A 27,782-nucleotide genomic window follows, 5' to 3' on the forward strand; every position below is an offset into this window, starting at 1 on the left:
CAGTCCTGAGTCGTAAAAGCCAGACAACAGATGGATCAAGCTACAGAGGGAAACGAGCAGCGGCTGTAGAGCTGGGAAGAGAGGGAGAGAGAGGTGGAGGAGAAGGAGAGATTGAAGGGAGGAGAGGAGGTGCAGGAGAGACTTCCGAAATGCTTCAGCGCTCTGCTGACAGCTGGGTTGCACTGACTCCCATACATTCGCATAAAATAACAGAGAGGGGGGTTTTGGAAAAGTTTGTCCACTGACTCCACTGTTTTTTATCCTGCTAACTCATCTCATATTGTGTCTTTCTCCAATTGAATTCAGCTTTTTTCATATCCTACCAACTCCCTGGACTCATTGCAGATGCTGTGAAAGAAGCTTCAAGGTTACAGTTTGAGTTGAACTACCTTGACCCCTCTCTCTCATAGGTACAAATGGTCAGCAGCACGCGCATCGGTCGCAACGTGAACTACCGCATCCTAGACATCGACTGGTGCACATCAGATAAGGTTGTGCTCGCTTCCGATGATGGCTGCATCCGAGTGCTGGAGATGGCCATGAAGTCCGCCAGCTACAGAATGGATGAACAAGACCTGACTGGTGAGCCAGGGAAGGAAGGAAATAGAAATTACATTAGCTGCTTTCAGACATCATAACGTTCAAAGAGGATGTATGTAAGAATATAAATGTCCAAGTGAGAGGCTCTGGACTTTCCCTGCTGTTTTTATCTTGTTGCTGGTCGGAAAAACCTAAGGAGCTGATGTGAGAATACAGCAGAAGTTTCTCAGCAGGATTTACAGCGAGTTAGTGACACCAACTTACTTACTGTTGACGGCATTCCCAACACACAAAAAGGAAAATAATATAAAAGAATAAAAATATCTCAGGATGAAATAGCCACACATGGCTGATTTCTGTCTGTCTGAGCGGAGAATCTCCTGATGCATTGTGTGTGTGTGCATGTGTTACAGGCAAACTCCGGAGAAAGTCCAGACCAAATTGCATGGACATCCTCCGGAGTTCATCAGAAAAAGGCTTAGAATAGAGAAAAGGAGACGACACATAGTAGATTCCTCATGTTGAGAGAAATTATTAGCTTTTTAAGTTACATAATGCCGCATGATGTACTGCTCTTTGTGATGATGGCTATTAACAGCTTAACGTTCTGTCTCTTGGTTTGTGTGGAATCAGATCCAGTATGGTGTCCTTACCTGCTGGTTCCCAGAGCCGCTCTCACCCTCAAGGCATTCCTTCTCCTGCAGCCCTGGTCAGGAACCTTCACCATGGATATCACTCAAGTGTAGGTCTCCCCTCTGTTTAACTATTGGACAGGTTGAATATTGCTGGTATTTATTTTTTTCCCCCCATTTCACAAAACAAATTTTAAGCTCTTTTGTTAGCTGTGTGATTTTTGCTCACCTTGGTAAAACTATGTCAAGCAAAAATTTAAATTAAGTTGAGTGGTGATGATACTGATATCATGCAACGGCAGTAGTGATGTGTTGATATTATTGACACTCACACTTTGCTTGTAAAAAACGCTATATGGACACACACCCTAAGCAAGCCTATTGAAAAATAAAACATTATGGTGTTAACAGACTATTTAGTGCTGGAAATGCCCTGTGTCTGCGATATAAGTGTCAAGGCTGATCGTTGCATTTTTAAATTAATTGTCTTGGCCTATGTAAAGCCTAATCAAGTCTTATCCTAAGTTTTGTCCACCAGCTGTAAAATAAAAACCCAATTGGTACTTATCCCTGAAGCTAAATCAAGTTAGCAGAGCAGCTCCTTCATAGAGGCTAGAAGTTTCAATTATTAATATCCACACAGCGTGAATAAGAGAGTGAGCAGAGCTGCTATAGGTTAAACTGCATTTTAACTTACAGACTGTATATGATGAACTTTTCTGCAACAGTTACAGAAGGGCTTCAACTGTATGTCATGTTATCGGGCTGATTAAAACATAGTCCCAGTGTCAGCAGATATGGGATCATGGTCAAAACTTGGAAGTGCCATCCTCGTTCAATACATTAACATTTTAGTTGATGTTTTAGTCACAAACTAAAGTTTTGAGTTGTGAGCAGGAATAGTCTAAAGGTTTGAGGCAGTTATTTCAAGTAATACATGAAAACTTAAGTGTGAATTAATTCATTTTAATCATCAATCTTCTCATACCACCAAGTATTTTTCTTCATTTATTAGGTCTTTAAATCTTCTTATTCACACGTCATTCTTAAATGTCTTTTCCTTAAAACAGCACTTCACTGTGTGTCTAGGTTTGCTGTGATATTACTAATGAGCTACACAGTCATAACAAACAGCCAGGCTCTCTTTGTCTCATGTTCAGTCTGGGAGAAATCTGCAGATTTTCTCGAGACAAATTATGTCTTAAGCAGAAGTACATATTCTCAATACTGATGCATAAAGGAGATCAGACTGATGAGCTGTACACTAATCTCTCCCTGACTTAACGAGAGGCACGATCAAAATAAGATGCATACTGAGTGGAAACAATTAACAACATTTGAATAACAATTATTGGGATTTACAATGAGTCTATTCCCATGTGAGAAGATTTTGGTGTTTACACACCCTATATATGAGGACAGCCTTGAGAATTAGACAATACACAACGTTAACTTGAATTTCTCATCTCTCTTGTCCTTGATTTATCAAGCACCAATAAACTGCCTCTTCAGACATCTGGGTCTCCTAAAGCTTCCTAGGTTTTCCAACATAACCATAACATATGGCAACCACCCTAGCATTTGTGTTTATTAGCCTTCATTAAAAAACACCTTTGTAAACAAGTCAACATGGGAGCCAATAAAGACTATCCTCAGAGACACAAGGTATCTCTGTTTATTCAGACAGCTACACTGCATCTGTATTTAACTGTAGCCTGATGAAAGTGGGCCCCGTTTAATTGAGCCCTTATAGTGCAACACTGCTTTCTGTCATTAACCACACACGGCTGGCTGCTTATCATGACTCAGGCAGCTACATTAGCAGCGGCGCGCAAGGTGCCTCCTGACCTCAGCGTAAATGTAAGAGTAGAGCTATCTATTACTGCCTGACACCACAAATCGACTTCTCTTAACAAGCTGGTTCTCAGCTTCCCATTTAATATCAGGTCAGGTTTTATTTTAGGAAGCCACGAGAGGAGCCATTTGACTGAGTTTGATCCTTCTGTTTCAGAGACTACACTGAGAAAAACGAGATAAAAGGTCTTATCCAGGAGCAGCTCAACTCCCTTTCTAAGTAAGTCATTACACTTCTGCTCTGTCTTATAAAGGCAATTACACACTGCAGCTCAAACTGGAATATTTGATATAGTCATTATTTAAACATCAACTATCAGATGTTGATGCATGTACGTGAGTGTGTATGTTTGCCATTGTCTTTGTGCAAAGGGTCAGTTTTAGTTTTAATGTACTTTTGGATTGCAATCAGAGTCCCAGCATCTTTTGTGTTAGAAACTGCAGGCCCAAAGAGCATGTACTGAAGTCTGTGGGTTCACAGATAAGAGGAATCTCCTCTCACAGCCACTCTGTGCCTGCTGTGTTTAAGAAGTGCAATGTATGTGTTCTGATTGTAAGTCTCTGATTGGCTCCCCAGTGATGTGAAGAGTGTGCTACAGGACCCAGAGTTCAGTCTGTTGCAACGATGCCTCCTGGTTTCACGGTGAGTCACACCTCAACATGGAATTAACCACAGTTTGCCCACACATTGTTCATGAGGGGTGACAGGTACCCCAGCTTAATTATTTTGTTGAGATTTGAAGACTTGACATGAAAGTGAGACTCACTGAGCTCTAACACAAGTACAGTTTTAATAAACTGTGAGATAATCACAACATTCAAACCCTGATCCTATCTGGTATTCACATCTGAGTCTGCTGGTCCACAAGTTGCCTTCACTTCAGGTGTGAACCCACCTAAGATGCATTGAAGACTGTGGAACATTTAAAAGTGATCTAGGCCACATATGGTCACATTGTTTAAGCAGCGTGTACATAAACATGCCCAATTTCATAATAAACCTAAATTAAAATATTTCAAATCTCTTACTTCATTTCTTACTTCATTGTCGGACTACACATTGATTCACATATGGTCTTTCAAAACAACTATGATGTACATGTGTTTGTATATATAGAGCAGGGAAGTGAGATGCAATCTCAAGTGGTCCCTCCAGACGCATGTGGAGACATACGTACGTCAGGTGTGAACAGGTGTACCCTAGAAGTGAAATGACCCTTCCGGATACTAACACGTCACCTCATCAAAGTGTAAAACACTATAGAAGTAGAGGGGATGACAGGATGGCAGGATAGACCTCCACCATGTCAAAACAGAATCATCTAGACTGTGGCAGGCGGCCAGCTTTTTATTTGTCCTGCCAAAGTTTCATAATGAGCCCCTTTTTTTTTTTTTTACACTTTTCATAACATAAAAGATCTGCAATTTAGTGTTTTGCACTGATGATCTATTGTGTAGTTGTGTGCAGCGCTATTTACAGCATACTCGCTCGTGCTGTCGTCCATAAAGTTGTTGCTGTTAATGCAGACAGTCAGGCCTCATAGTTTTAGCTGCAGTTGTGTTTGCACCTGCAGGTGGTATGCAATGCATTTGTCTCTCTCACACAAGAAATGGTCTTTCTCTCTTTAGGCTTTGTACCTGTCACTTAGAATATGTTGATACTATATCAAGTGAAAAAAATTCCAGGATCCGCCAAATTATTCATATCTGCAGCAAAATTTAATGGATTCTTTCCTGAGCCACTCTGCATCCTTCCACAAGTTTCATGGTAGTCTGTCCAATAGTTGTTGTGTAATCCTGCTAACTAACTCACAAAATGGAAACATAACTTTTTTGGTGGAGGTAACAATGTAACACTGTGAGCACTGAACCTGTTTAACAGAACACTTGTCTTTGACAACATAACATCTTCCTGCTTGTTTGAAAGCAAAGGCAGGAGTTTGGTTTACAGTGAATGAGGCTAGTTTTTAGCCATGTCGTGTATCAGTGATTGAACACAATATAATTCAAGACATAATTAGATAGTTTGGGAAGGTGTTTCTACAGAAAATTGTCTGTAATTGTATATTTTCATATCATCATCCACGTCCTCACAGCTGTAATGTAATGGGTAAAGATAAGCATGCTGATGCAAGATTATGATTCAAATACGCTGTTGAATAATTTAGTTCTAAAACTGTCGCGTTATCAGCCACAATAACAGGGCTTACTGTGCTCTCACTGTACAGCCGTTCTTCCTCTAGCTCCACAAAAAAGCATGACGTGAGAGCTTTTGTCAGCAACTCTGATCTCAGCTCTGCTCCACTTCTCATTTCCCTCAAGCTTGTGGCAAATCTAGAACAGCCAGTCTGAGCAGAAATGGAATATACAGTTTGCATCCTGTTATCAAAGCCACGGCGTACCTGGAAAGTCCCGAGAACCGTTTTTGGTACCATGTATGCTGTGACGGAGCCCATGTCTCTGCATCCTGCCGTCCAAGTTTTCATGCTGTTCTTAACGAGGCAAGGTTACCTAGCAACAGCTGTGTGTCTGTGTGGATATGTTAAAGGATGGTAAATGACACAGGAAAAGGCAGAGGGATGCGGTGAACGGGTGGAGAGGAGCTAGCTGAAAGAGTGAGGTGTGGGCTGGAAGGTACAGGAACTATGGACATAAATGAGCAGATTACTAGGAAAACCAAGAGACATGTTAATTCAGGCTTTACAGTTTGACATCATACTCCACAGAGAAGCCTTATCTACTCTGAGCCCAGCTGATGTGTTGTTGTGATGAACCGCAGGTTGTTTGGGGATGAGTCAGACCTTCACTTCTGGACGGTGGCGTCCCACTACCTTCAGTTGTTTGCCCAGGCCCGTCAGCTCAGTGTGGCCACAGCAGACGGTCAGGCCCCGAGTGAAAGCACCCAGCCATCACCACAGAACCACCTGGACATTTGCCACGACATCCTGTGTGAGAGCTCGTACTTCCAGGTCAGTAGAAAAAAAGAAGAAGACAACGTGTTAATCTGTTTTGTTGCTTTTTCTTCTCCTTGGCAGACAGAGACAACAGAGACAAATACACGATTGCAGCAGGGGACATTTTGAAAACAATTCTCCCAAGCGTCATTCAGACACACTTAGAATCTTCCAGTCAGTCATGCACAAACACCAGCACCCTGTCCCTTGTTATCCACAGTGTCAACAACATGGCCCCGCACACACAGTACATTCCATTATTAATGACATTGTGCATCTCCTCTGTTGTCTCACTAAGCCGCCGTCTTTAAGGGAAGCAGCTCACACTTTTAAGCCTCAGAGGTCAAACTCATCGTTCACTTCATTCCTCACTACATTTAATACCCCTGACATTTTCCCTCAATGATTTTAGCCCACACCAGGATTCACTCAATTAAATAAAACACCCTGCATTGTTTGTGCCGTATCATTGCTCGGATCAATGCGTCTCACTGATGACACCAGCGACCCGGCATCCAAGGACCTTGTAAACAATACCCCGAATCCTCTTCATTTTTTTTTCAACTTTATTTATCGACCCCTCTCGCTCCGAAGAGTATTAGCAAAGTTTCTTCCAAAGATGTGTATTGATCGGTCCTTCACTGCTGTGTCTGCCCACATCACTCCACTACTCGACACGGCACTGAACAAAGACATCCACCTTCATGTTTCGATAGTAAATGCAAATGGGGTTTTTTGCTAAAGGTTTGTTTTTTTCATTTTGTGGCAGATGCACGCATGGTTTTTTGTGTCCAGGCTGCAGAATACTTCTGTGAACTTAACTTTAGAAAAGTAGTTGTGTGTGGAAAGTAATTAAAAAGATTGCCCACTGTGCAAGTGATGACAGGCATTCCCTAGTTTTTTTTTTTTCCCCCACAAGAGTCAGTGCACCCGAGGGAGCAGAGGAGAGGACAGGCCGTTTTTTTCTTTGATGAAACAAAATTAGCCAGTTAAGAAAAAATGTCAAGTAGCTTTTAGCTCGCGCCAAAGTTTCAAACTGCCGAATGTGGATGTATTTCACTGATTTCAGTCAGTAGTCTCAAATTAGCTCATCATTTTTTATTTATTTCATTGTTTTTCAGGCTGTTTTGTGATAATGCACCATTCTGTTTTTGTGGAAGTTCTACCCCCCGTTAATTAGGAACCACACAGCGATCACAAAGTTTGGAGTTTGAAAGAGTTACCCAAAGAATCTGCAGCCTCACTCTGCTCCTGTTGTCATAAAGCAACTTCGGTTGCAGCAGCATCTCTGTAATTACTAATATCTAAGACTCCAATACAGAGCACACGACTCTGAAGCTACTAAACTAATTTGGTATATCTGTGAGGATTTATGCCCATGGCTGTTACACACAGAAGAATTCATCATTATAAAACCTACAAAAGAAGCTTCTGTGGTAGATAAAGATTCACACGGTTCGCACAGCGTATGCAGCTAATTCTCTACGATGCAGTTATCTCCTCCCTCATTATATCATTCCCTCTCTATCTTATAAAACTGATAGGCTCATATATTTTAAAGCATCTATTGCTGTTTTAATGTTTCATGCTCATCCTTTGGTTCGGTGAAAAAAGGTCTCATCTCTCATCAGGGACTATGTAGTGAAATAACGGGTAAAAATCCACTAGTAATGAAAGTCAGTATGGGAGTCTGCGGCACTGTGAAAACTCGTGAATATTTTTAAAGACTTTATTATTATAGTCTCCAAGTCTGGGCTTTGTATTCTTATAATTCTTCTCCAAACCTTTTTTGCTCATCATTACTCTTAAAATGTCCTTACATAAGCTATGTATGATATTTGTGTAATCTGTGTATCAAATGATTTATTAGCTCTCTCTCTCTCCCGCACACACGCACACACACACACACACACACACACGCACACACGCACACACATGCACTCACTACATAAAAACTACCTTTATCTCTGCTCAACAGAAGTTCCAGTTGGATCGGGTTCACCTGCAAGAGGTGAAGCGCTCCAGCTATGAACACACCAAGAAGTGTGCAGACCAGCTCCTCCTGCTGGGTCAGGTAGGTACTACACTACCACTTCACATTCACTTCAGCTTCATTTCAGACTCATAGGTAAATATCAGTATAGAAATAAAATAACAAAACACAGAGTGAAAATAAGGAAACAAATCATCACACTTTACAAGTCCACAATGATTCAAACACTTCTGATGTTTCCTAAAACAAGATGAGTTGTGTAGTTTAAGTTCATTGACACATACATTTACTCTCTCCCTCCACTCTGCTTGTGAGGTGGGGTCACAAACACGTGGCCTGCATGACCCACATTCTAAATGTATTTGTGCCTGACATCAGTGTTGTCTGTATATTGTAATATATCCTCGCACATGAATGGATAAATTCTTACTTTTTATTTTCAGCTGTCACATCTTCAAAAATATAATGTGACACAAATTGCATGTTCCCTCTCCATCTTCCTTTTTTGCAGTGTTCAGACTGTACTACCCTTTTTTCTCACACATACACTTCACACTGGCATACTTAAATAGGTCATATCAATGCTGTGGAGCCTAATGAAGCAAGGTGGACAGTAAGTGCTGCCTCTGTCCTCGCCGGCATCTCAGCCTGTGTTGACTGGATTTACCTCTCTCCCCTCTCAATGTCGGCACTCTCCCTGTAATCACAGGCTGCAATCAGGAGGCTGTTTGTTGGAGACGCAATCCTCCATTAGGGAGACAGGCAGAGGTCAGGCCGCGCTGACCCCCGCGTGAGCTTAAGCCTTCATCACCCCCAGATGAAAAGACCGATAATAAACAATAATTCCTCCCCGCAATCCTGTCCTGCTTAGCTGACACAGTGATTACCTGGCCGGGCCACTAATGCCTTGTTTCCCTTTGTTACCGCAGTCATCTCTTTGTTTTGCTCTTAGACGGACAGGGCAGTGCAGTTACTATTGGAGACGAGTGCAGACAACTCCAGCTACTACTGTGATTCGCTCAAGGCCTGCCTGGTGACCACCATTACCTCCTCAGGCCCCTCACAGTCCACTATCAAACTAGTGGCCACCAACATGATCGCTAATGGCAAGCTAGCAGGTAACGGTATATCTGATACTGGTTGGTTTTCTCTGCTCCACCAATATAATGAATATTACATTGCAGCTTCAAAAGATATTTAAATAATGAATCTACTGTTTAGGCCTTTAGGTGACTTGAAAATGTTCCAGCAATTTTGAACCAGAAGCAAAACACAGTCTCACCAAGATGTAACTTTCAGTGTACTGAGAAATCATCTGACCTTGGAAGACTTAGCAACCACAGGTAGTGATAGGCCATCACTCCTCCGTGTCTCATCTTTGCACATATTCTTCCCTTTTACGGTTTGTCAGAGGGAGTACAGCTGCTGTGTTTGATTGACAAGGCAGCCGACGCATGCCGCTACTTGCAGACCTACGGGGAGTGGAACCGAGCCGCCTGGCTGGCTAAGGTAACTCAGCACGACGGCTTCCATCAGAGGGAAACATCAGATATTGTGTGATGTTTGGACAGTTAGTGAGTGTGTGGGTGTGTGAGGGGATGGGGTGGTGGGTGCAAATGGTGTCATGCTGCATATGTGTGTGCTTGAGTGTTTATATTTTCTGTTGTTAGAAAGAAAACTTAAAAATCCAAATATAAAGGTTAATTAGATTTATGAACTAGAATGGCACTCAATAGAGTGCATAGCTCCTCCAAGGCCCAACAGTCCCATTAAATTCAATCAAGCTGCACACACATATAGATATTAGCTCCCCCACCTAAGATCCTTACCAATATTTAATTGGTTCTACTCTGACCCATACAACATCCTTCCACCAACTATCCTGGTAATCCGTTCTGTAGTTTTTGCGTAATCTTGCTTAACATCAATCAATCATACAAACCAACCAACAAACAGACAGGGCACAGTTAGAACACATAGATCTAGGCATCTGAGTTTGCATGTTGTGTGTGATTCCAGGTGCGTCTGAATCCAGCAGAGGGCTCAGATGTACTGAAGCGCTGGGCAGAGCACCTGTGCTCCCCGCAGGTCAACCACAAGTCCAAAGCCATCCTGGTGCTGCTGTCACTGGGCTGCTTTTACAAAGTGGGAGAGATGCTCCACAGGTAAGAACCAGGACTGAGAGATGTGCATTGTCCACGACTAATGAGAAACACAAACGAAGTCATTTTCTGTCATGTATTAATTATTTTCACAGAAATACATACAAATATCCAGTCTCACAATCTATTCTCTTAATTGAGATTCTCTCTTTTTTTTACTTTCAACTTTCATTATTCTGAAATGTGTTTATCCTGTGATTTGTCTACTTGACCGTCCTCTTCGCTGGCTCCGCTCTTCTTTCATCCACGAACACTTCATTTTGTTCCTCTTCTTTTCTTCCTGAGTACTGTGAAGGACACTCCGCTGTATATGAAATACTGTGACCTCATATCTTTTACCTCAGCATCGCTCTGTTGTTGGTCGGTTCATTGTCCCCCTTGACAGCTTGTGTTCTGAGTTTCCTCCAGCAGTACAAAAGCTCTCACAGAGAATTAAAGAGGCATCATGATAACAGGGTTGATGGATGCTTCAGGATCACAGACATCATTGCGGAGATGATGCTGATTTCTGATTATAGTTCCTCATCTAACTGCCTGTCTTTCTTTTTCTCTACCATCTTCCTGAGCAGCATGAGGCACTTTGATCGCGCCGCCCTCTTTATTGAAGCCTGTCTAAAGTCTGGGGTGATGGAGGCCAGTGACTCTTCCAATATCCTTTATGAAAATCTGTGACTGTACTTAGAGCAACATCTGACCAGCGTTAGCTCGGCTGCTAACTCTCTGCTACAGACATGCATTGGATAGCGGAGAGCTTTTCTCACAATGAAGGTCAATTTAGATGCTGCATGGAGCACATCGAGCTACGTTTCACTCATCCCTTTATTGTCGCAGAGTGAGAGACAACTTTTACATCCTGCACTTTGAAAACGTGTCACACCTGACCAATGATATGAAGTTAAAAGAAACCAGCTGGCACAGTTCCTGCTGGTCAGTCTGTGTTGTTTCTGGTTATTGTCTCACAAAGAACACAACACGGTCTCGCACTGTGAAACTGTGATATAATGGTGATTATCTTCTCAACAAATAAATGATCTTTACGGTCATATAATTACTACCACTACAGAATGTACACTGAAGACCCCTTTTGGCTTGTTCACGGGTCAGAACTGGCTTGTAGCCACTTAATAACATTTGATTTATAGAGACCAGACCAAAACAGAAGTCTGGTTAAGGCCAGACGCCGCTGCAGGAGCAGAGTGATTTATAATTTCATTTTCTTTTCCATTGAAATTCGCACACACAGTGAACACAGGCTGAATACACTGTTCATATAATATGCACAATATTGAGAAGTGTCTCTAGTGTTTAGTGCTTACTGTTTAACTTCTGATCTTAGAGAGGTCTGCTTAACAACAGTAATAAGTTCTCCTTAACCACCATTTGCACATAAACTTATCGAGGCTGCATTTTTGGACTATGCCCGGCTGCTACGTTCGCTGGGCCTGCGGGAGGGTGCTGCCCTGTGGGCATCACGGGCCGGCAGTGCAGGGGAACAGCTGATGGAGGAGCTGTTCCAGGGAGAGGGAGGTGTTCCAGAAGCCATTCTTGGTGGAGAAGAAGTCAAGCTGGGCCAGGAGAGCGCTGAGTGACCTCAAGGACGGGCGGTTTGGGAGATCATGGATGGCGCACACTTATGTGCAAACCAGTAGTCGGCCATTTATTCTAACTTCAGCAACTTAACATTTGTGAGTTAACTGTGTGTCAGCATCCGAGGGAATCATGATCGTCATCTCCACACCAGGAGAAGGAGGAGATATGCAGAGTTTCCTCCATGTGAAGTTGTCAGCTGTCTGTGACTTTTCTGAGTTTCTTAACGTTTGGTATGAACAGTGTGTGTTTGTGTGCATATGTGTATGCATGTAACAGCCCCAAAGGAAACACCCTTCATTCCTGATTCCCCCCAACAAGTGAAGTGATACACATTGTTGTTATTCACCTCTATATCGGTGTTTGATTTCGTTGGTTAATGAATTGAATTAGATTCATTTTTTAATGGTTAAACTTTTTTGTGCCTGTGTTGATCATTTCAAAGTACTGTTACAGCTCTGCAGCTTTAATTTGCCTTTTTGCTGCTGAAATTAAATATGGCAAATTTATCCCAAATTAATAATAATAATAATAATTTCATTTTGAAAATGCACTGCCCCTAAAACAACTCCAAAGTTATTTCATTTAGCGAAAAACAAGCATAATTGAACATTCATAAGAGGCATAATATTGGTTTAAACAGACACATAAAAGCAGTGGTGTTTTATATTTGACTGACCAAAGCCCCTGCAGATGGGACAATAGTGAAATTATTAAGCCTGGCTGCCCTGCACATTCATAAAATATTATCTACCGGCACATCGAGGGGAGAAGAATCTGACCGCTGCCACCTAAGAGACACCATTTAATAAGCTTGTGTAGAGTTCAGCTCAGTTAAATAGATGCTGATTGTTCATTAACCCAAATTGAGTTTTGGCGTGCATTACAAGACGAGCTGTCAAAACAAGAACTCATTTGGACCTCTGACGGATCATTTATACACAAACAATAAGAAGTGCCGCTCGAACTGTCGCTCATCACAATCACAAAACCTGATGCACAACAGATGTAGTTTAGACTCATGACTCCTTCACGGCTTTTTATTCACACTATAAATTCTACATCTAGTGATCTTTAAAATAATCTGTATGACAATGCAAAGACTTTAGTGATTGTGTATTTTTTTTTTATTGCCTTGTAACATGTTTAGTTGTCCTGAAGTGAGACACTAACCCCACCCACAGGACTTTTAGTGCGTTATTGTGTTTCATAAACACGTGCTGTTTTCTTCTGTGTTGCATTTTCACCCTAGGCACTGTCACTATAGCAACCCAGGCCTATTTGCGGGGTGGGGGGACTATATGTTGTTCCTGTAGACCACATAGAAAATCACCCGAGGGTCACATGGAGTTTAGTTGGTGCCGTGTCTCTTTTTCCAGTTATGCAGTATTGTGGAAGCAGCATGTATTGTACGTTATGATTAATACGTGCTGCTTGTCTTTGTACTAAAAAAGAACTTGACAAAATGATGCTGTTCAGCGTAGACGGGTGAGATGACATTCCTCAAACAGTATGTTTTGTAAGAAGTCAACAAGTCATTGTAATGTTAAAGATCAGCCTGTTTTCATTGTTCTCTATTCATTGTTTACACAGTGATGCTGATGCTTTAAGCTATATAAATATTACAAGAGAAGAAAAGATTTATATGTATATATATGGATGGCAATAAAAATCAATATAATTAATCTGAAGTTCTCAGTGTTTGCTGTCTAAAGATGTGGACACAGGAGGGCGCTGTTAACCCTCAGTAGCAGGCAAATTGGCTGCGGCTCTTTGCAGTTTAATGGCTGTCACTAAGAAAAGACTTGTTTTATCAAGTGTTCTATGCAATTATCCTCTTTTAATTTCAATGCAGGTAGATTGAATTTGAATGTGCATTCATTCATCAAAGTGTCTTGAAAGTGAATTAGCTCCTGCATGAGCTGCTTCCGCAATTAATTACTTCTTTTCTCGCTCAGAAGGAGGGCCAACAGCTGGCTTCAGCCCGCTGCCCAGGTCCAACCGTTTTCACCCTTTTCTTTGCCTCAGATTTATTCATCGACGTGTATTCTGTTTCTCCTCTCACAGAGAAGAAAAACAGTCTGAAACAGAAGGCCGCACAAATGACTTGGTTGTGTTCCTTTAATGGCTTAATGAATAACTGCCGGAGAGCCGATCCAGCCGTTACAGCCGGGTCATCAGTATGCAGGGCCTCGCTGCAACATTTCTCTTCTGTCCCTCTGCTTATACAGCCTACCACCCAGCTCGCCAAATGGCTCTGATAACAACTCCCGTCCAGACACCCTCACATGCCACTTCCCTTTTCGTCCTTATATGTGCTTTATCCCTCCTTTTTTTTCTTTTCGTCATTGCTTTTCTTCCACTTAAAGAAAACAGGCGGACGTCGTGCCAACTCATGTTCTCGCTGCACCCCAACCTCCACTAATTTCCTGGAAGACTTGTTTCCATCTGCTACTTGGCTTTCGCCTCTCGGTAGCCCTTCCTGAAATAAGACTCAAAGCCGAGTCAGAAACACAAGATTAAGTGTGTTTGGATCCAGAGCAGCGAGGAGCACTTATGTTCACTAAGCAGATGGAAATCGCTGGTCCTCGCCGCTTCACGCTACATATGGCGAGAATTAACAGCCGGCTGCAAATGAATCGTACTCTGTAGTTTCTGTCATGCATTCTCAATCAAATGTATAAGCAGCCGTTGAGGCCGATCTGTGTAGCAGAGCGGAGGCAGAGCCATCTCTGCACAGTCTGTGTGGTGCAGACAGTGAAGTACAGCAGGTCATCCAGTTCCCATGAGCCTCTGGTGCTGCTGACAGACAGCTTTATCCAGGATGGGCAGGTCCTGGCCTGCTCGCACAACTTCACTGAAATCCAACTGTCTGTTTCCCCACTTTGTTTTCCCTCGTCTCTGAAGGTTACCACCGAGTTCATCCCTCATTTTCTCTGTAATTATCCCATTTTCCATTGTTTTCTCGACACCTGCCTGAGACGTTTGAGAGCATTCTTCAGGAACCTCACACCCCAGGTCGTGAAATTATTTTGGGTGTGTGCTGCGCTGGAGGTAATTATGTGTCTAGATATTCTGATTGCTCTTCCACTCCTGTCCTTTTGACCTCAGTGAAACAACTTTAAATTAACATGGTTTTTTTTGTACTGACCTGAATCCAACTCCCATGTTCCTCTTCCTTAAAGCCAAATGGTCCATCTTCTCCTCACTGTAATTATGGCTCACTTACCTCACCTTTCTTCTGTTATCACCAGTTTCTTACCCCACAGGGGAACCTGATCTACACGTGTAAAGGTCATATCCGTTTCTCTCACACGATCACCATCACCCCTGCTTCACCTCTTGCTGCCCACATTTGCGGGTATCGCCTGGCGTGGAAGGAACCCACAGGCCTGATACCATCTGATATCTGCTGCCAGCCACTCATCATATTAGTGAGAAGTGACTTCCCTGCCTCCCCCCTGAAGTTTGCAGGCTCTGGTTGGCTGCTGAGCTGCGCCAGGGGCCCCTGCTCAGGGGGGTCTCAGGTGATGTTTATGTTGAAGGTATTCAGGCCCCCACCGTTATCAGATTCCATTTGGGTGAATGTCACAATGTTCAGCAGACCATGGCCTCACCTCACCACAACGCCACACTGCATTTCAGAAAGACATGAGCGAGAGAGGATGAGGGGGCTACACCGGGGGGGACAACAGGATCTCAGGAACATAACCATGTGATGACAAACTCTTATCGAGTCCCGGTAATGACTTGAGGACAGGGTAATGTTTTCAAAAGCTCCCGCTATCTCTAAAACAGTTCTTTTGTGGCTTCCACTCGTGCATGCTGCTATTTACAAAAGCAAAGAGGAATCAATGAGTGTATTGTGTCGGGAGCACGGAGCGGCCTCCGTTGCTGCGTGGTGTGATGCTCGCTACATGATTCTACACCGCTAATCCCCAGAGAATGATCACTGTTATGCATGTGAGAAGGAGACAAATGATTCGCAAACAAGGTTACGACTCGCTCAGACAGAGGGGGGAGAAAATTTCCAAACTGGTGAGTGGGAGGTTTATCTCATGATATTATTAATAGGAAATCCACTCTGCTATGTCAACAAGCCGGAAAGACGTGGTTGACAGATCTCTTTCCAAACTGTTGTTGACGAAGCTTAAACCACATCCAGACCCTCTTGTTTCTGCATGTGTTATAGTGTGTAAACAACAAATAGACTCAGCAGAGAGGTCCCATTAAAGGCTGTGAAGTGAATTCATAGCAACCAAACAGTAACGTGGAAAAAGGCGATGAGAGGAGAGGGCTAATGATCAGACACCAAATGAAATGTTAGGAATGAGAAAAGGTCGTGTCTGACCTGCAGACACAAAAGGGACCCAAGGGGACCCAGAAATCCAAGCTATGGCTGCGGTCGATCCCAAAATGTGTGTATTATTGTGTGTCAGTGACGGGCCATGAGGTAATAGAGATGCCACAGATGCCCGCGTTACAGTGAGGCCCTCCCCGGGCTAATTGCCACTGTCCTTTGGGAGATTAGAACAGGGGAAGGCAGGGATGATTATGAAGGAAATGGCCTCTTATAAGCCGCTGTACGCTCGGCTAGCCGGGCCCAGGGCTGCACAGACGACGGTGTTCCCTTTCATCGGAGGACAGTGGGAGCCAGGAGAGGATGTAAGGGATACCTGTTCTGCAGCTGACCCATTTCCTGTATTGTTGTGTATATGCCCAAGTGTGTGTGTGTGTGTTTATCTGAAGGTGTGTATGCGCCTGTGTATACATGTGCTTGGTGCTTAAATGTACAGAACGATCCCACTTTAACTGCCCCGGCCTCTTTCCTGTGAGCGCAGAGAGACTTATCCCGCTGTGTGGGTCTCTCTTGGAGCTGCGTGTTTTCGTTTCTAGTCAAGCGGAGCATGTGTGCTTCCTCTCCGCCGTAGTCCGACCGGACACACTGGGCCTGTGTGTGAGAGGGCCTGTGGGGGGGGGGGGACACACACTGGAGGATCAGGAGCAGTGGGCTGTTATGCTGTGGCCCGTGCAAGCCCACACTCCTGGGGATAACCACGTGCTCAGCTGCCAAAAGCGAACCAGGCCCAGGCTCAGGCCTTCTCCAGTGGTTCTTAAAAAGGAAAACATCCGCTGCACTGTTAAGTTGAGATGGCAATTCATCATAGAAGAGTCATATTTACAGTATTGGGTACAAAGCCATGAGCTTTGTTTTACGGCTGCGACTCCTGACTGTGTTCAGCTGAGACTGACTCTGTGTCCCACTTGTGTTCTATGAATTCTAACCATGTCCTCAGTTTATAGCCGGATACATTCAGAGTAAAGGAATGACAAAAGGAGTTTTGGGTTTCTTATGTCCCACATTGAACGATACCATGGAAACAGAGTTGTTGTATTTTTTCAATCGCTTCATGTAACAGACGTGTCAGTTTCAGTAACAGCTCCAAACACTTAATAAAAGCAGTAAATCATTTGGAAATCACATTTTTGTAAATGATCACATTTGAAATTGAGAGTGTATTCAAAATTGTAGCTTGATAATTATAATACACAAATAGATAATAATAAATAAATATTGAAATAATATATGTTAATGCTCCACGTTACTACACTATAATGACATCATGTGTATATACTATACTTTGCATAAGTACAGGACTTAAAGGTTTACTCTGATTCCACTGGGGGGCAGCAGAGGTCAGGGAAACGTGTAGAGTGTCGTGGTGAAGCCTCGTGCTGCAGCTGCTCTACAACACTTCATGTAGAACTAAGAGAATTAAGACTCACCCCTACTGTATATAGATGAATTCAAATATTTACTACTGCAGACACAACTGATTAAGATGACAAAATATGTAATAATCGATTTAATTAACTTATATAAACTAATTGTAATGTTTTTTATATGTTGACAGAAAAATCATGATAAATACAAATGCTGCATCTATTTCAGTAAACTGTTAACTTAATTCATCTTATTGATGCAGTCACAACATGCGGCTTCACTTTCCCACAGGACTCCGATCTAGGCCACACAATCTTTGTCTGAATCCTATTGAAAAGAATCACATTCCACTGTGTCTGCTGCGTGCTTCTTGTTAGCCGAGGTGTGTGTGTTAGTGGGTCACATAGAGAGAGAGCCGACCAGAAATTGCAGGTCCATTTCATAACAGTGCACTGTGTGTTTGTGTGTGACGGCGCCGAGATCCCTCTATCGCAGAGACGATCTGACATCAGCAGCAGCACAACTGCGCAATGCGGCCTAATCTGGGAATCAGCATAGCACCTATTTCCTATAACCACTGCTCAGACAGCTGTGTGTTTTGGTGGGTCTCTGTTCACCGACACCTCTACTCGATCTCTCTGGGGAGTGATATTTGTGGAACACTGCAAATGCCCAATCCAACTACACAGAAATACATCAGACAAGGAGAAGAAAGAGAGATGGGACAGAGGGATTGAAAGGTTAAAGTGATGAGGAGACAGAGAGGAGGAGGAAAGCAGGATGACAGGAGAAGTGGAGGGAAGAGTGGATGAGGGAGGCGCAGGGCGCTGACAGTGTTTTGCAGGAGTTATGTAGATGTAATCCCCTCTGATGGGCAGGTCAAGCTGCTGCACACAGAGCCACTGCCCAGCCTGTGAGCACACACATGCAGGCACATTTTACCATGTGAGGCACGCTGTGTGCGTCTGTGCAGCTCCGTGTGCATGTGTGTCAGTTGAGCCCCTTGTTGCAATCCGGCGAGGCTCGTGAAAGGGGGGAACAAAGGGCAGATTTTCTCTTCAAGCTGCAAGGCCCGGGCCACAGAGGAGAGAGAGATGGATCTTCACCAAATGCCACCGTGGGCGAACTAATGCCTGCTTTGTTCACCACGGTAATTCTATTATGGTAATGGAGCAGGAATCCCAGCTTTCTTCTCCTCCTTGCTCCATCCCAGTTCGATGCCTTCTGTCCCCCCCCCCCCCCCCCCCCCCCCCCCCCCCGCACCAACCGAGAGCTTCCTGCACAAAAACACAACAGTTAAATGGCCCCGAGAGGCCCCTGAAAGATTAGATGCAAAGTCCTACTGTGGCATTTAGTGAGTGGTGAAATAAGCTCTTTTTTATTCTTTGTCCCTGATATTCATCTGTGTCCAAGGCAGTTAAAATTTTTATCATGACGGACTTATTAGTCACATCTATTAGTTGATGTGCACATGAGATAATGATGTTATAATGATGTTCTAATGATGTTCTGCCTGGTTAAGATAAACAAAAAGTAGAGTGAGTGATTTTCAAAGATTTGGAAATCATCCATGACACTGCTATTAGACTGGCTCCAGGGGCGGAACCAGTGGCAGAGTCAGGGGGCACTTGCCCCAGCTGAAATCTGATTGCCCCCTGAAATGCCCCATTCCTGTCAATCATCTTAGAGAATAAAATAAACTAATTAAAACTAGTCACTTACTAACAATACAAACAGTTAATATTATTTTCTTATCTTTTTGAAGAACACAATTAGCTGCAATAAGGAACATTTAAAAAATATATTTAACGATGTGTGGCTTTGAATCAAAGCTACAGAGCGTACACTAAATAAGGAATGACCTCAATGTGCAGTTTACTAAATCATGAATTGTGCATAAATGTTGGACATATAATTGGCCCCTCTGTAAATTGTGGCCCCTGATTCAGAATGATCTTAGATCCATCACCGACTGGGTCTGCCATGCTCAGTGCCATGCTGGGTTAAGGTGACTGTCTGACTGGATGCTCTGATGTTTGCTCCAACGGGACCCGTCTCCCTCTGCCTTGGCCAACACTCCACCACTTCAACCAGCAGCCCCTAGAGACCCTAATCCCTCCAGCCTGGGAACAACCCCAACTAGTAGTCCCCTTAAAATGTTTTTGCTTGTGCACTGTGACTTGCTATGAATTATACGTTGGGACGTATGGAAGGAAAAACATGTCAGTGATAAATCTGAAATAATGAAACAGGGCTCTAAGTGGAACCAGGAGGGCTCCGCTGACCCAAACTCGGGGTAACATGATAGGCCTGTGGAGCTGCTGGAGGCAGGACTGCAAACCCAGCTGGACCTGCGGGTACCTAACCTCAGCACAATGTGGATCTCATTGGAGCCCTGGGGGACCTGCGGCAGGTCACATTCTTGGCCTTCAGGCTGACCCTGGGAAAGATGGAGCTACAGTGGTACACGTCAAGGTGTTACTGCAAATTAGAGTCTGGATGCGGCCGTGCCGTGTCATCTATTCATTTTCCTTCATTCAGTTGTTTATGAAGAGTTGTGGACCTGTGAGTGTTTGAGTGATGAGAAGTTCAGCTAACTAACGTCATTTAGCTTTGAACTATGATAAGTTATTGCTCCAGACAGGATGAGTTAATTACTTAACTAATACAAATGTCCTGTTGCCTTCATGTTGTTCTGTCCAATTTTTTTTTCTTTTTTTACACGGTACAGATACTGTAACTCAGGACTGCCCTGCTATAATCCCCTGGGTGTGTCGCGGCTCTGAGTGTGTTCTGAGTCTGGTGTGTGTGTGAGGGGGCCTCACTACTGTGCAGCCATAAAGGGCAGCCTGTGCACATGAGCGATGGAGCCCTGCGCCCAGACTGAGGCATAGTTGCTTTTTCACTCTGAAGGCGATATAAATTCCCAGCCGGTAATATAACATGTTTGGGTTGGTTGCTGTGTGTGCATGTGTGTGTGTTGAGCAGGAAAGAGGGCATGTGTGTAGTGTGTGTCAGAGAGGAATAGGTAGAGCAGGGCAGAGAATGAATAGCTCTGTCACAGAGGCCAGCTAATAAAGTGGGTGGTTGAGTTGGCGTGGGGGGGGGGGTGAAGAAGAATGCTTCTCGTCTTTCGCCCCTTCGCCGTGGGTTGTCATCAAGGGTGAATTAGTTTTAATGCCGAAGCGAACGCAGCCAATAAAGCTCCGTCCACTGGTCAGGTCCTTTCCACTAAGTCCAACCCCCACCCACGGCCACCACCACCACCCCCGCCTGTGAGTGGAAATTGCATTGGCCACGGTTTAAGAGACGCATGCAGCTCGAATTTCAACGCTTTTGAAGTTTTCATCGTCAATAAATTGCTAGATCAAGCAGATTAGTTAAGTGTATTTTGGCTCCTTTTCACAGCTGGGCAATCTATTTTTTCTGTGTGTGTGTGTGTGTGTGTGTGTGTGTGTGTGTGTGTGTGTGTGTGTGTGTGTGTGTGTGTGTGTGTGTGTGTGTAAACACAAAGATGTGGTTGTTCTTGGACTCCACTTTTACTTTTCCAGAGTTCTCTATGTGCTGAGTGATCGAACAAACAAAAGCTAATTGCTCAGAAATTAAAGTTTAGAAACAGTGGAACATTTGTTCTTTCTGTATTTTTCTCAACATTGCAGGAGCTTCTAACTGAAACTTTTAGTATACACACTGTTTCACTTCTTCTCTGAGCTTGCAGACTTTTCCATCACTTGCTGTTAGTCTTTGTTTATGCTGCGTGGAGAGTGTTGCAACAGAATCTGTGTGAATCTGTATTTTATCTTGAGATGCAATAATCCCAACATTTTTCACAGCAGGCCTGAGAGATGTGTCATCAGATGGATGAGCCTTAAAGCTTCTGTTAAAATCCACTAATACAAAACTCTACAAGCACAATATATCTCTCTCAGATTGTGTTCACTTGACTGATATCAATTTTCGACCCTGTCTCTGTCCAACGTTGACAGCCACATTCACACATAAGCGGTCGGTTCATCATCAGGCGAACAGCCTCGCTTTATTCAAACCGGGGTAACAGCTCAATCCCTCCAGCCCCACTCCTTCCCCAGCCCTTTTTTTTTGAGGGAGGGTGTTTGGGCTGATAACCCCTCTCCATCACCCTGAGAGTGGGAAAAGAGCAGTTCTCTCTGGATAGAGCCGCAGCCCAACGGACTGCATGGTCGCCCCCATCAAGGACCCGGAGGAGGAGGAGGGAGATGGAGATCATGTGAAGGAGGGTAACAAGCAACAGGAGGTGTGGTGGCGTTGGGATTGATAAAGAGTAAAAGTGAATGATGGAGGCCGAGCTGAGAGGTGGAGTTATCTGTTTGGTCATATGTTGGACAGACTCTTTCTTTCTCTCACAATCACTCCCCCTGTCATGTGATATCAGTTCGCTCGCCGTGGCGCCAACTTGTTATCAGGCCCACAGAGGCCGAAAGGTTTGTGGACATTGGAGTTACCACAACTGTGCATTACTACATACCTACTGTATGACTGCACTGAGCTCTGCAGATAAGGTTAGGCTACATGTCTTTTTAATGTACTTCAGCTTCCCGTCTGCTGTTGACAGATATAGTGTATACAGTGCAAACACAGGGAATGGATGTCTGCAAATGTGAAGGAATTTGCATCACTTAGTTGCAGTTTCTCTCATATATGTGTGCTAACAGGGAAAGGGTGGACTCCCGCCGAGCCGCCGCTGCACAAATAAACATCAGTCCAGATCTGTAAATGTGGGGAGAAACACCATCTGTCACCATCCTGCATCACCCCCATCAGAGGAGGAGGAGGAGGTGGCAGAGAGGAAGGATGGAGGGAAGCTTGAGCCTTAATGGAACCCAGGCAGTCACATGGTAGATAACAAATTTCACAACAGGGAATGAGGGAATACCATAATGTGAAACAGCCATCGGGTTGGGGGGGGGGGGCAGTGGCGTGCAGCTGCACTGACCACTACAGCCGTGCGTTGCACTACCGCAGAATGAGCCGGGGCTCTGCAGCTGCAAAACTGAGAGAAGTGTCTGAAGGGGGAATCTGTTGGAGGCTTTCTCTCAGCATGTTGCAGCACGATATCCCCCCCAGTGTCAGCTCTACCTGCCCATTAATTCTACTGTATGCTTCAGGTAGGTACTTGCTCACAGCCATAGTAACGCAATGTATTGGTAAAACATTTATAGCCCCCCCCAAAGCAGAATAGAAGTGGCACATCCCTTACTGCTGCACACTGCTGTCAGCACAAATCGTGCTGAGACAGGTTCATTCAGCCAACATGGTGCAACATAATTGTGGGAATGCTGGGTTTACATAAGGGATTGAGCAAGGCTTCTGAACAGGGGAAGCTATTGTTGAAATAGACTGATCACATTTTGCTTCACGATACCAATAAAACCACTTCTCACAGATGCTTCTCTGGTTATGAGACTTTACCAGATGAGGAAAGAATCAACTCTAAACTAATATTAATTTGCTTTTTATATGTTTTCTCATTGCACTCGTGTTCTCATTGCAGTAAATTAATCTAATAATACAGTGTTAACCCAAAACAACCTGCAATACTTTGCTCCAGTTTCAGTAAAATATAAGCCTCTTGAGGCCAGCTCTCAGAATGTCTAATGTTTCCATGTTACTTTTGACAAATGAACAGAGACATGAGGGTTTAAGGAGTCTTAGCATCTATACACTACACAGCTGGTTCGGCTTGTTTGCAGATGTAGTGATGCAGGCTGCTCTTCTGCCTCCTCTGTATGTCCGTGCGGTGCACAGCTGAAATGTCGCAAGAGGAGTGGGAATGGATTGAGCTCCTTTTCCAGATCACTCTTTCACTTCGCAGCCCATGCATATACCTCATTGCGTAAAAGTACAGGCTGTTCATGAAAGCTAACGTAAATACAGCGTGATGGCGGGGGATGCTAATGGCGACTGCTGGCAGCGAGTTCAGAGGGCTCTATAAACACGGGGAAGACGGGGAACCAGACAGACATGGCAGCCCCAGGAGTGACCACGTCTTCTGGGCATAGACGAACCATCACCGACTTGTATTTGTTGATGTCTAATGCTTCATTCCCCTTTGTGTCAAGCCAGCGCTGACACACAAAGATTAATGTACTTTTGCACTCGTGTACCACCCCCACCAGCCTCCCTTCAACATGTTTGGTTAGAGGTAAACCAGTGAGCATGTGTGTTTTTGAAACCCACACCAGTGAGAAAGGACGGACTGATGTGTTCCAACTTTGGATAAATATTTAATATTTCAAAGCCAGGCCACACCAAACGCATAATGAAAGATCACACTGAAACAGAAAACGCATGCAAAGTCCAAACGAGGGAAAAAAATATATAAATTTGTTTTATTAAAGTCATGAGTATTTTTTCCCCTCCTCAATTTGTTTCTTTTGTCTGGATTCGTCAGTTGTCAGCTTCAAAGCCTTGGCATCGCAGCCGAACACTTGGAGAACAAAAGCGTCTCTGCATGTTGTCATTGTGAGAGTCTGCTGCCCAGCTCTGGTGTTTGTGGAGATATAATTTTATGAAGGGGTCTGCTCATGTGCATATTTTCTCTCTGGGTTCAGAACCTTTTTGCCGTTCACTCTGGATCTTGATCCTCTTTTCACCTCTCTCTGCTTCTGTTTGCTTTCTCCTGGCTCGCCCCATTTCCTCACGTCATGGCCCAGTGATGCTCTTACATGCGACACACACACACACACACACACACACACACACACACACACACACACACACACACACACACACACACACACACACACACACACACACACACACACACACACACACACACACACACACACACACACACACACACACACACTGTCCCTCCTTCTCACTCCACTCTTGATTCTCAGAAGCGTGTTTGTTATCATTGACCCACCTTCCAAACAGGAGGACGTGATCCTCTCTGTGAACCTGTGTAATCACTGTGTTAAAGACAAACTCAGGTCTGTGTGGAGCTTTTTTAAAGTCAGTCATTTACAAATGTCAGTTGTGAACAGATGTAGAATCATGCACATACACTTTCAAAATAGTTCATACCTCACCCGTGAACGCCCCCCACCACCACTTCTATCATTTCCAAATGCTCGTCTGCAAGTGTGAACACATGCATGTTGCAGCATCCATACATCTCATGGAGGTGGGGGTCCTGACTTCTTCTCCCTTCGTGTCTGCGTGCGTTTGCTGTGCTCGGTCTGTCAGAGCTTGAGAATCGGGGGTCAGCACATGCTTTTAATCAGACAATCTCCAGCTTTGCCAGAAACCTTTCTCTGTCCCCCCCCTCCTCTCCTCTCTCCTTCTTTCTCTCTCCTCCCCTCCCCTCCCTCTGTATCAGTTACGTTTTCTCTCACTGCTGCAGAGGGAATACAAATGGCTCAGTGGCTCCATCCTGTGGTAGATATAGATCACACAAGCCGTAGAGCCTCAAATGCTTCTAGTGGTGGGACGTAACCAAGAACATTTATTCTCACCACAGTTCAGAGGGAGATGATGATTGCTTTTTATTCCACAGCAACAGCGATGTAACAAAGACCTGTTAAAAAATGAAACCAGTGGTTTCCAACCCCCTGGTTTGTAACCCTTCACAAAGCAGCAGTTACTGCCACATTTCAGATGTTTATGATTTGTAAGCAGTCCCACCAAAGAGTGATTCCCCCTCTGAACCGCTCACATGGTTTCGGTCAAAGTCTCCAAAACTAGAGAATATTCATTAAAATGAAAACAGATTTTATTACTGGACTTTGCCCATGTTTTTCCTGACTAACTATCACATAGAGAAGAATAAATCAGTTCCAGTTTGACCAGCAGAATTAGTTATTTTACTTTTGCATGCTTTAAGAACATTTAGATAACAAGGCTGTATTTATATAATGTTTTTCTAGTCCAAGAACTTTACAGTACAGTTCCGTCATCCACCCACTCACACACACACACACACACACACATTCATGCAGGGCATTCATGATAGTATCTCTATCACACATCACTCACACACTGTCTGCACAGCCATCAGTATCTTGCAAGGAGTCTTCGGGCATGAGAAATGTAGGAGCGAGGAATCAAACTACCGACTGTTTGTTTAGTAGACGACCCGCTCTACCTCTCTTAGCCACAGCCTTTATATTCAACTGTGGTATTGACAGTTTTAATTATATAAAAGATCTTAGTATTTCTTCCACAGCTATGGGAATCTTGCAATGATTTATCTCTGCTTTCTTTCTTTGTTTCTTTTTCTAATGTGGCACAGAGCAAGACCCAAGTGCTTCACAAACATACAGCTGTTAGGATGAAATCAGAACAAATGAAATAATAAAAAACTGCAGGGAAACAAAGCAAAGGCCAGTTTGACTAGATTAGTCTTTTGAAGGCGTCCACAGAGACCACAGATCCTGTGTAAGTTCCAAAGTGTTTGGAGCCATGTTTGGAGGCAATTTACATTTTCCAAATATCTTTCTTTACTGTCTCGCCTGCTTGCCCTATTTTCACTGCCTCTTTGTGTCTCAGGTGATGGTAAGTGACAGTTGGAGTGACAGGCTCATTAGGGCTTCATTACATGGCTGCTTGGACAGGGGGAGGAGAGAGGCCCGGGAGATGAGCTTTAAAGCTGGACAGGCTTTCTGGGCAACACCGGCAGGGCCCAGGGCTCCTCCACGCAGCAGGTTCACTGAAGACCCCAGCAGGGGAGAGCACACCTGGGCCAGGTGAGGGTTTACCATGAAGAAGGGCAGTGGGTGTGTGTTCACCGAGAAAGCAGATTCCTCACATTCAGCCCAGGAGGTAACCCTAAGGCTCTGCTTCATACTCGCATAACATGTCAACATGCGTGTACATATCTACATGCACACACACACGCTAACTGCCGAGGCTATTAAAACAAGTTTAAACTTTTCAGCATCTCTACTCAACTAGAAGAAAACAGAGCAAAGAGCGAAATGACTTTTTTGAGCTTGAATAATCAGCATCAAGACAGGACACAGGTTGTGACATGAGCTCTTTACATTCGATGTGTCAGGCTGCTCCTCCTTGAACTGCACCACGCCTCCGAATCCTGTCAATTGTGGAGAAGCAGGCGGTGATTATTATTCTGCCACTGGATTTAAGTTAAACACCTAACAACAAATGTCAGTCAGTGGTTTGTTTTCTTGGGGGAGAGACTGAGAAATGTATCTGGAGCTGCAGTGATTAGGACATTCAGAAACCATTAAGTAGTTAAATTAAGTGGTTCAATGGAAACCAGGTTTCTTGTTGTTTCTGCAGCATTTGTGGGCAGAATCAGGTGACGAATCCGAGCCGAGTAAAGACCTCAGTCAAATAATAGTTTACACAAACACAAACTCTGGGTTTGACATATTATATTTGTGGAATTTAGTTCACCAATGTAATTAAAGTAAGGTTATGTAGGCCACTTTAACCTGCTATTAAAATATTTTCCACTGGTTGCAGTTTAAAGATCTGTAAAAAATGTGGCAGGCTGAGGACAAAAGAGTGCCTCTCTATGGTTCTGCTGTCCACTGCAATGTGTAGAAAGTACTTCAGCCACAGTGCAAAGTACTGATAGCGATTGGGTTTCGTGTCCAGAATCCCAGGAACTTTCCGTGCGCAGGTTTCAGCACCTGTCCCACACTCCTTGCCCTTCCTCAGTATGATAGAGGAGCCAGGTTGAGTCTGTAGGGGTCTTATTGGAACAGGCTGCACCCAGAAGTCTGTGCCAGTGAAATATATCTTAATGAAGGAAATGTGGCTTCACTGGGAGCCACAAGTATGCAAGACTGCACAGTTAAATGTAGTGTGAGTGAGTAGATTGGAATGGGAGAGGGGGCATGGCATAAAATGTGTGTTAATGTAAAGTGTGTGTGTGTGTGTGTGTGTGTGCGTGCGTGCGTGCATGTGTGCGTGTCTGTGTGTGTGCGTGCCTGCGTCTGTTCCTCTGCACTAACATTCCCGAAGATGTTTAGGCTAAAACCATTTTCTCCCATTGAGCTCAGAGGAACATTGAAATAATTTTATATTTATACTAAATTCTTGTGAGTGTAACTTTTCTGAGGTCTGTTGCATCACCTTTGGTTCAAATTAGCTATTTGATGCTATAAAAATAGGGTGAGATGTAATGATTGACAGCTGACTTGCATTTGGTTTAGCTGGGGCCTTGCATCCCCCGATCACTACTAGCTACTCGCTATGACTCTAAATGTACAACATGGAAGCATTTGTATCTGAGACAGTCTGTGATCATACATCTAACGTGTTCACTGATTATAAAATTCTATTCATAAGTTAGCCTTGAAATGGCCTTTTTGTATGCATGTA

The 27,782-nt window shown here is 43.9% G+C and overlaps 1 protein-coding gene across 1 annotated transcript in view; it reads left to right on the forward strand.

Annotated features, from left to right (window-relative positions):
- The window catches only part of wdr11 (WD repeat domain 11), a 49,691-nt gene extending 36,284 nt beyond the window's left edge, over nucleotides 1-13,407 (forward strand). Inside the window, exons 19-29 of the mRNA XM_020096232.2 lie at nucleotides 411-582; nucleotides 1,174-1,282; nucleotides 3,184-3,246; nucleotides 3,604-3,669; nucleotides 5,806-5,995; nucleotides 7,959-8,054; nucleotides 8,926-9,091; nucleotides 9,385-9,482; nucleotides 9,993-10,138; nucleotides 10,705-10,784; nucleotides 11,522-13,407. Coding sequence (XP_019951791.1) covers nucleotides 411-582; nucleotides 1,174-1,282; nucleotides 3,184-3,246; nucleotides 3,604-3,669; nucleotides 5,806-5,995; nucleotides 7,959-8,054; nucleotides 8,926-9,091; nucleotides 9,385-9,482; nucleotides 9,993-10,138; nucleotides 10,705-10,784; nucleotides 11,522-11,724 — 1,389 coding nt within the window. The 3' untranslated portion in view covers nucleotides 11,725-13,407. The remainder of the gene's footprint in view (nucleotides 1-410; nucleotides 583-1,173; nucleotides 1,283-3,183; nucleotides 3,247-3,603; nucleotides 3,670-5,805; nucleotides 5,996-7,958; nucleotides 8,055-8,925; nucleotides 9,092-9,384; nucleotides 9,483-9,992; nucleotides 10,139-10,704; nucleotides 10,785-11,521) is intronic.
- The last annotated feature ends 14,375 nt before the right edge of the window (nucleotides 13,408-27,782 follow it).

This window comes from Paralichthys olivaceus, chromosome 14 (assembly GCF_024713975.1).
Source record: "Paralichthys olivaceus isolate ysfri-2021 chromosome 14, ASM2471397v2, whole genome shotgun sequence".
Classification (NCBI taxonomy): domain Eukaryota; kingdom Metazoa; phylum Chordata; class Actinopteri; order Pleuronectiformes; family Paralichthyidae; genus Paralichthys; species Paralichthys olivaceus.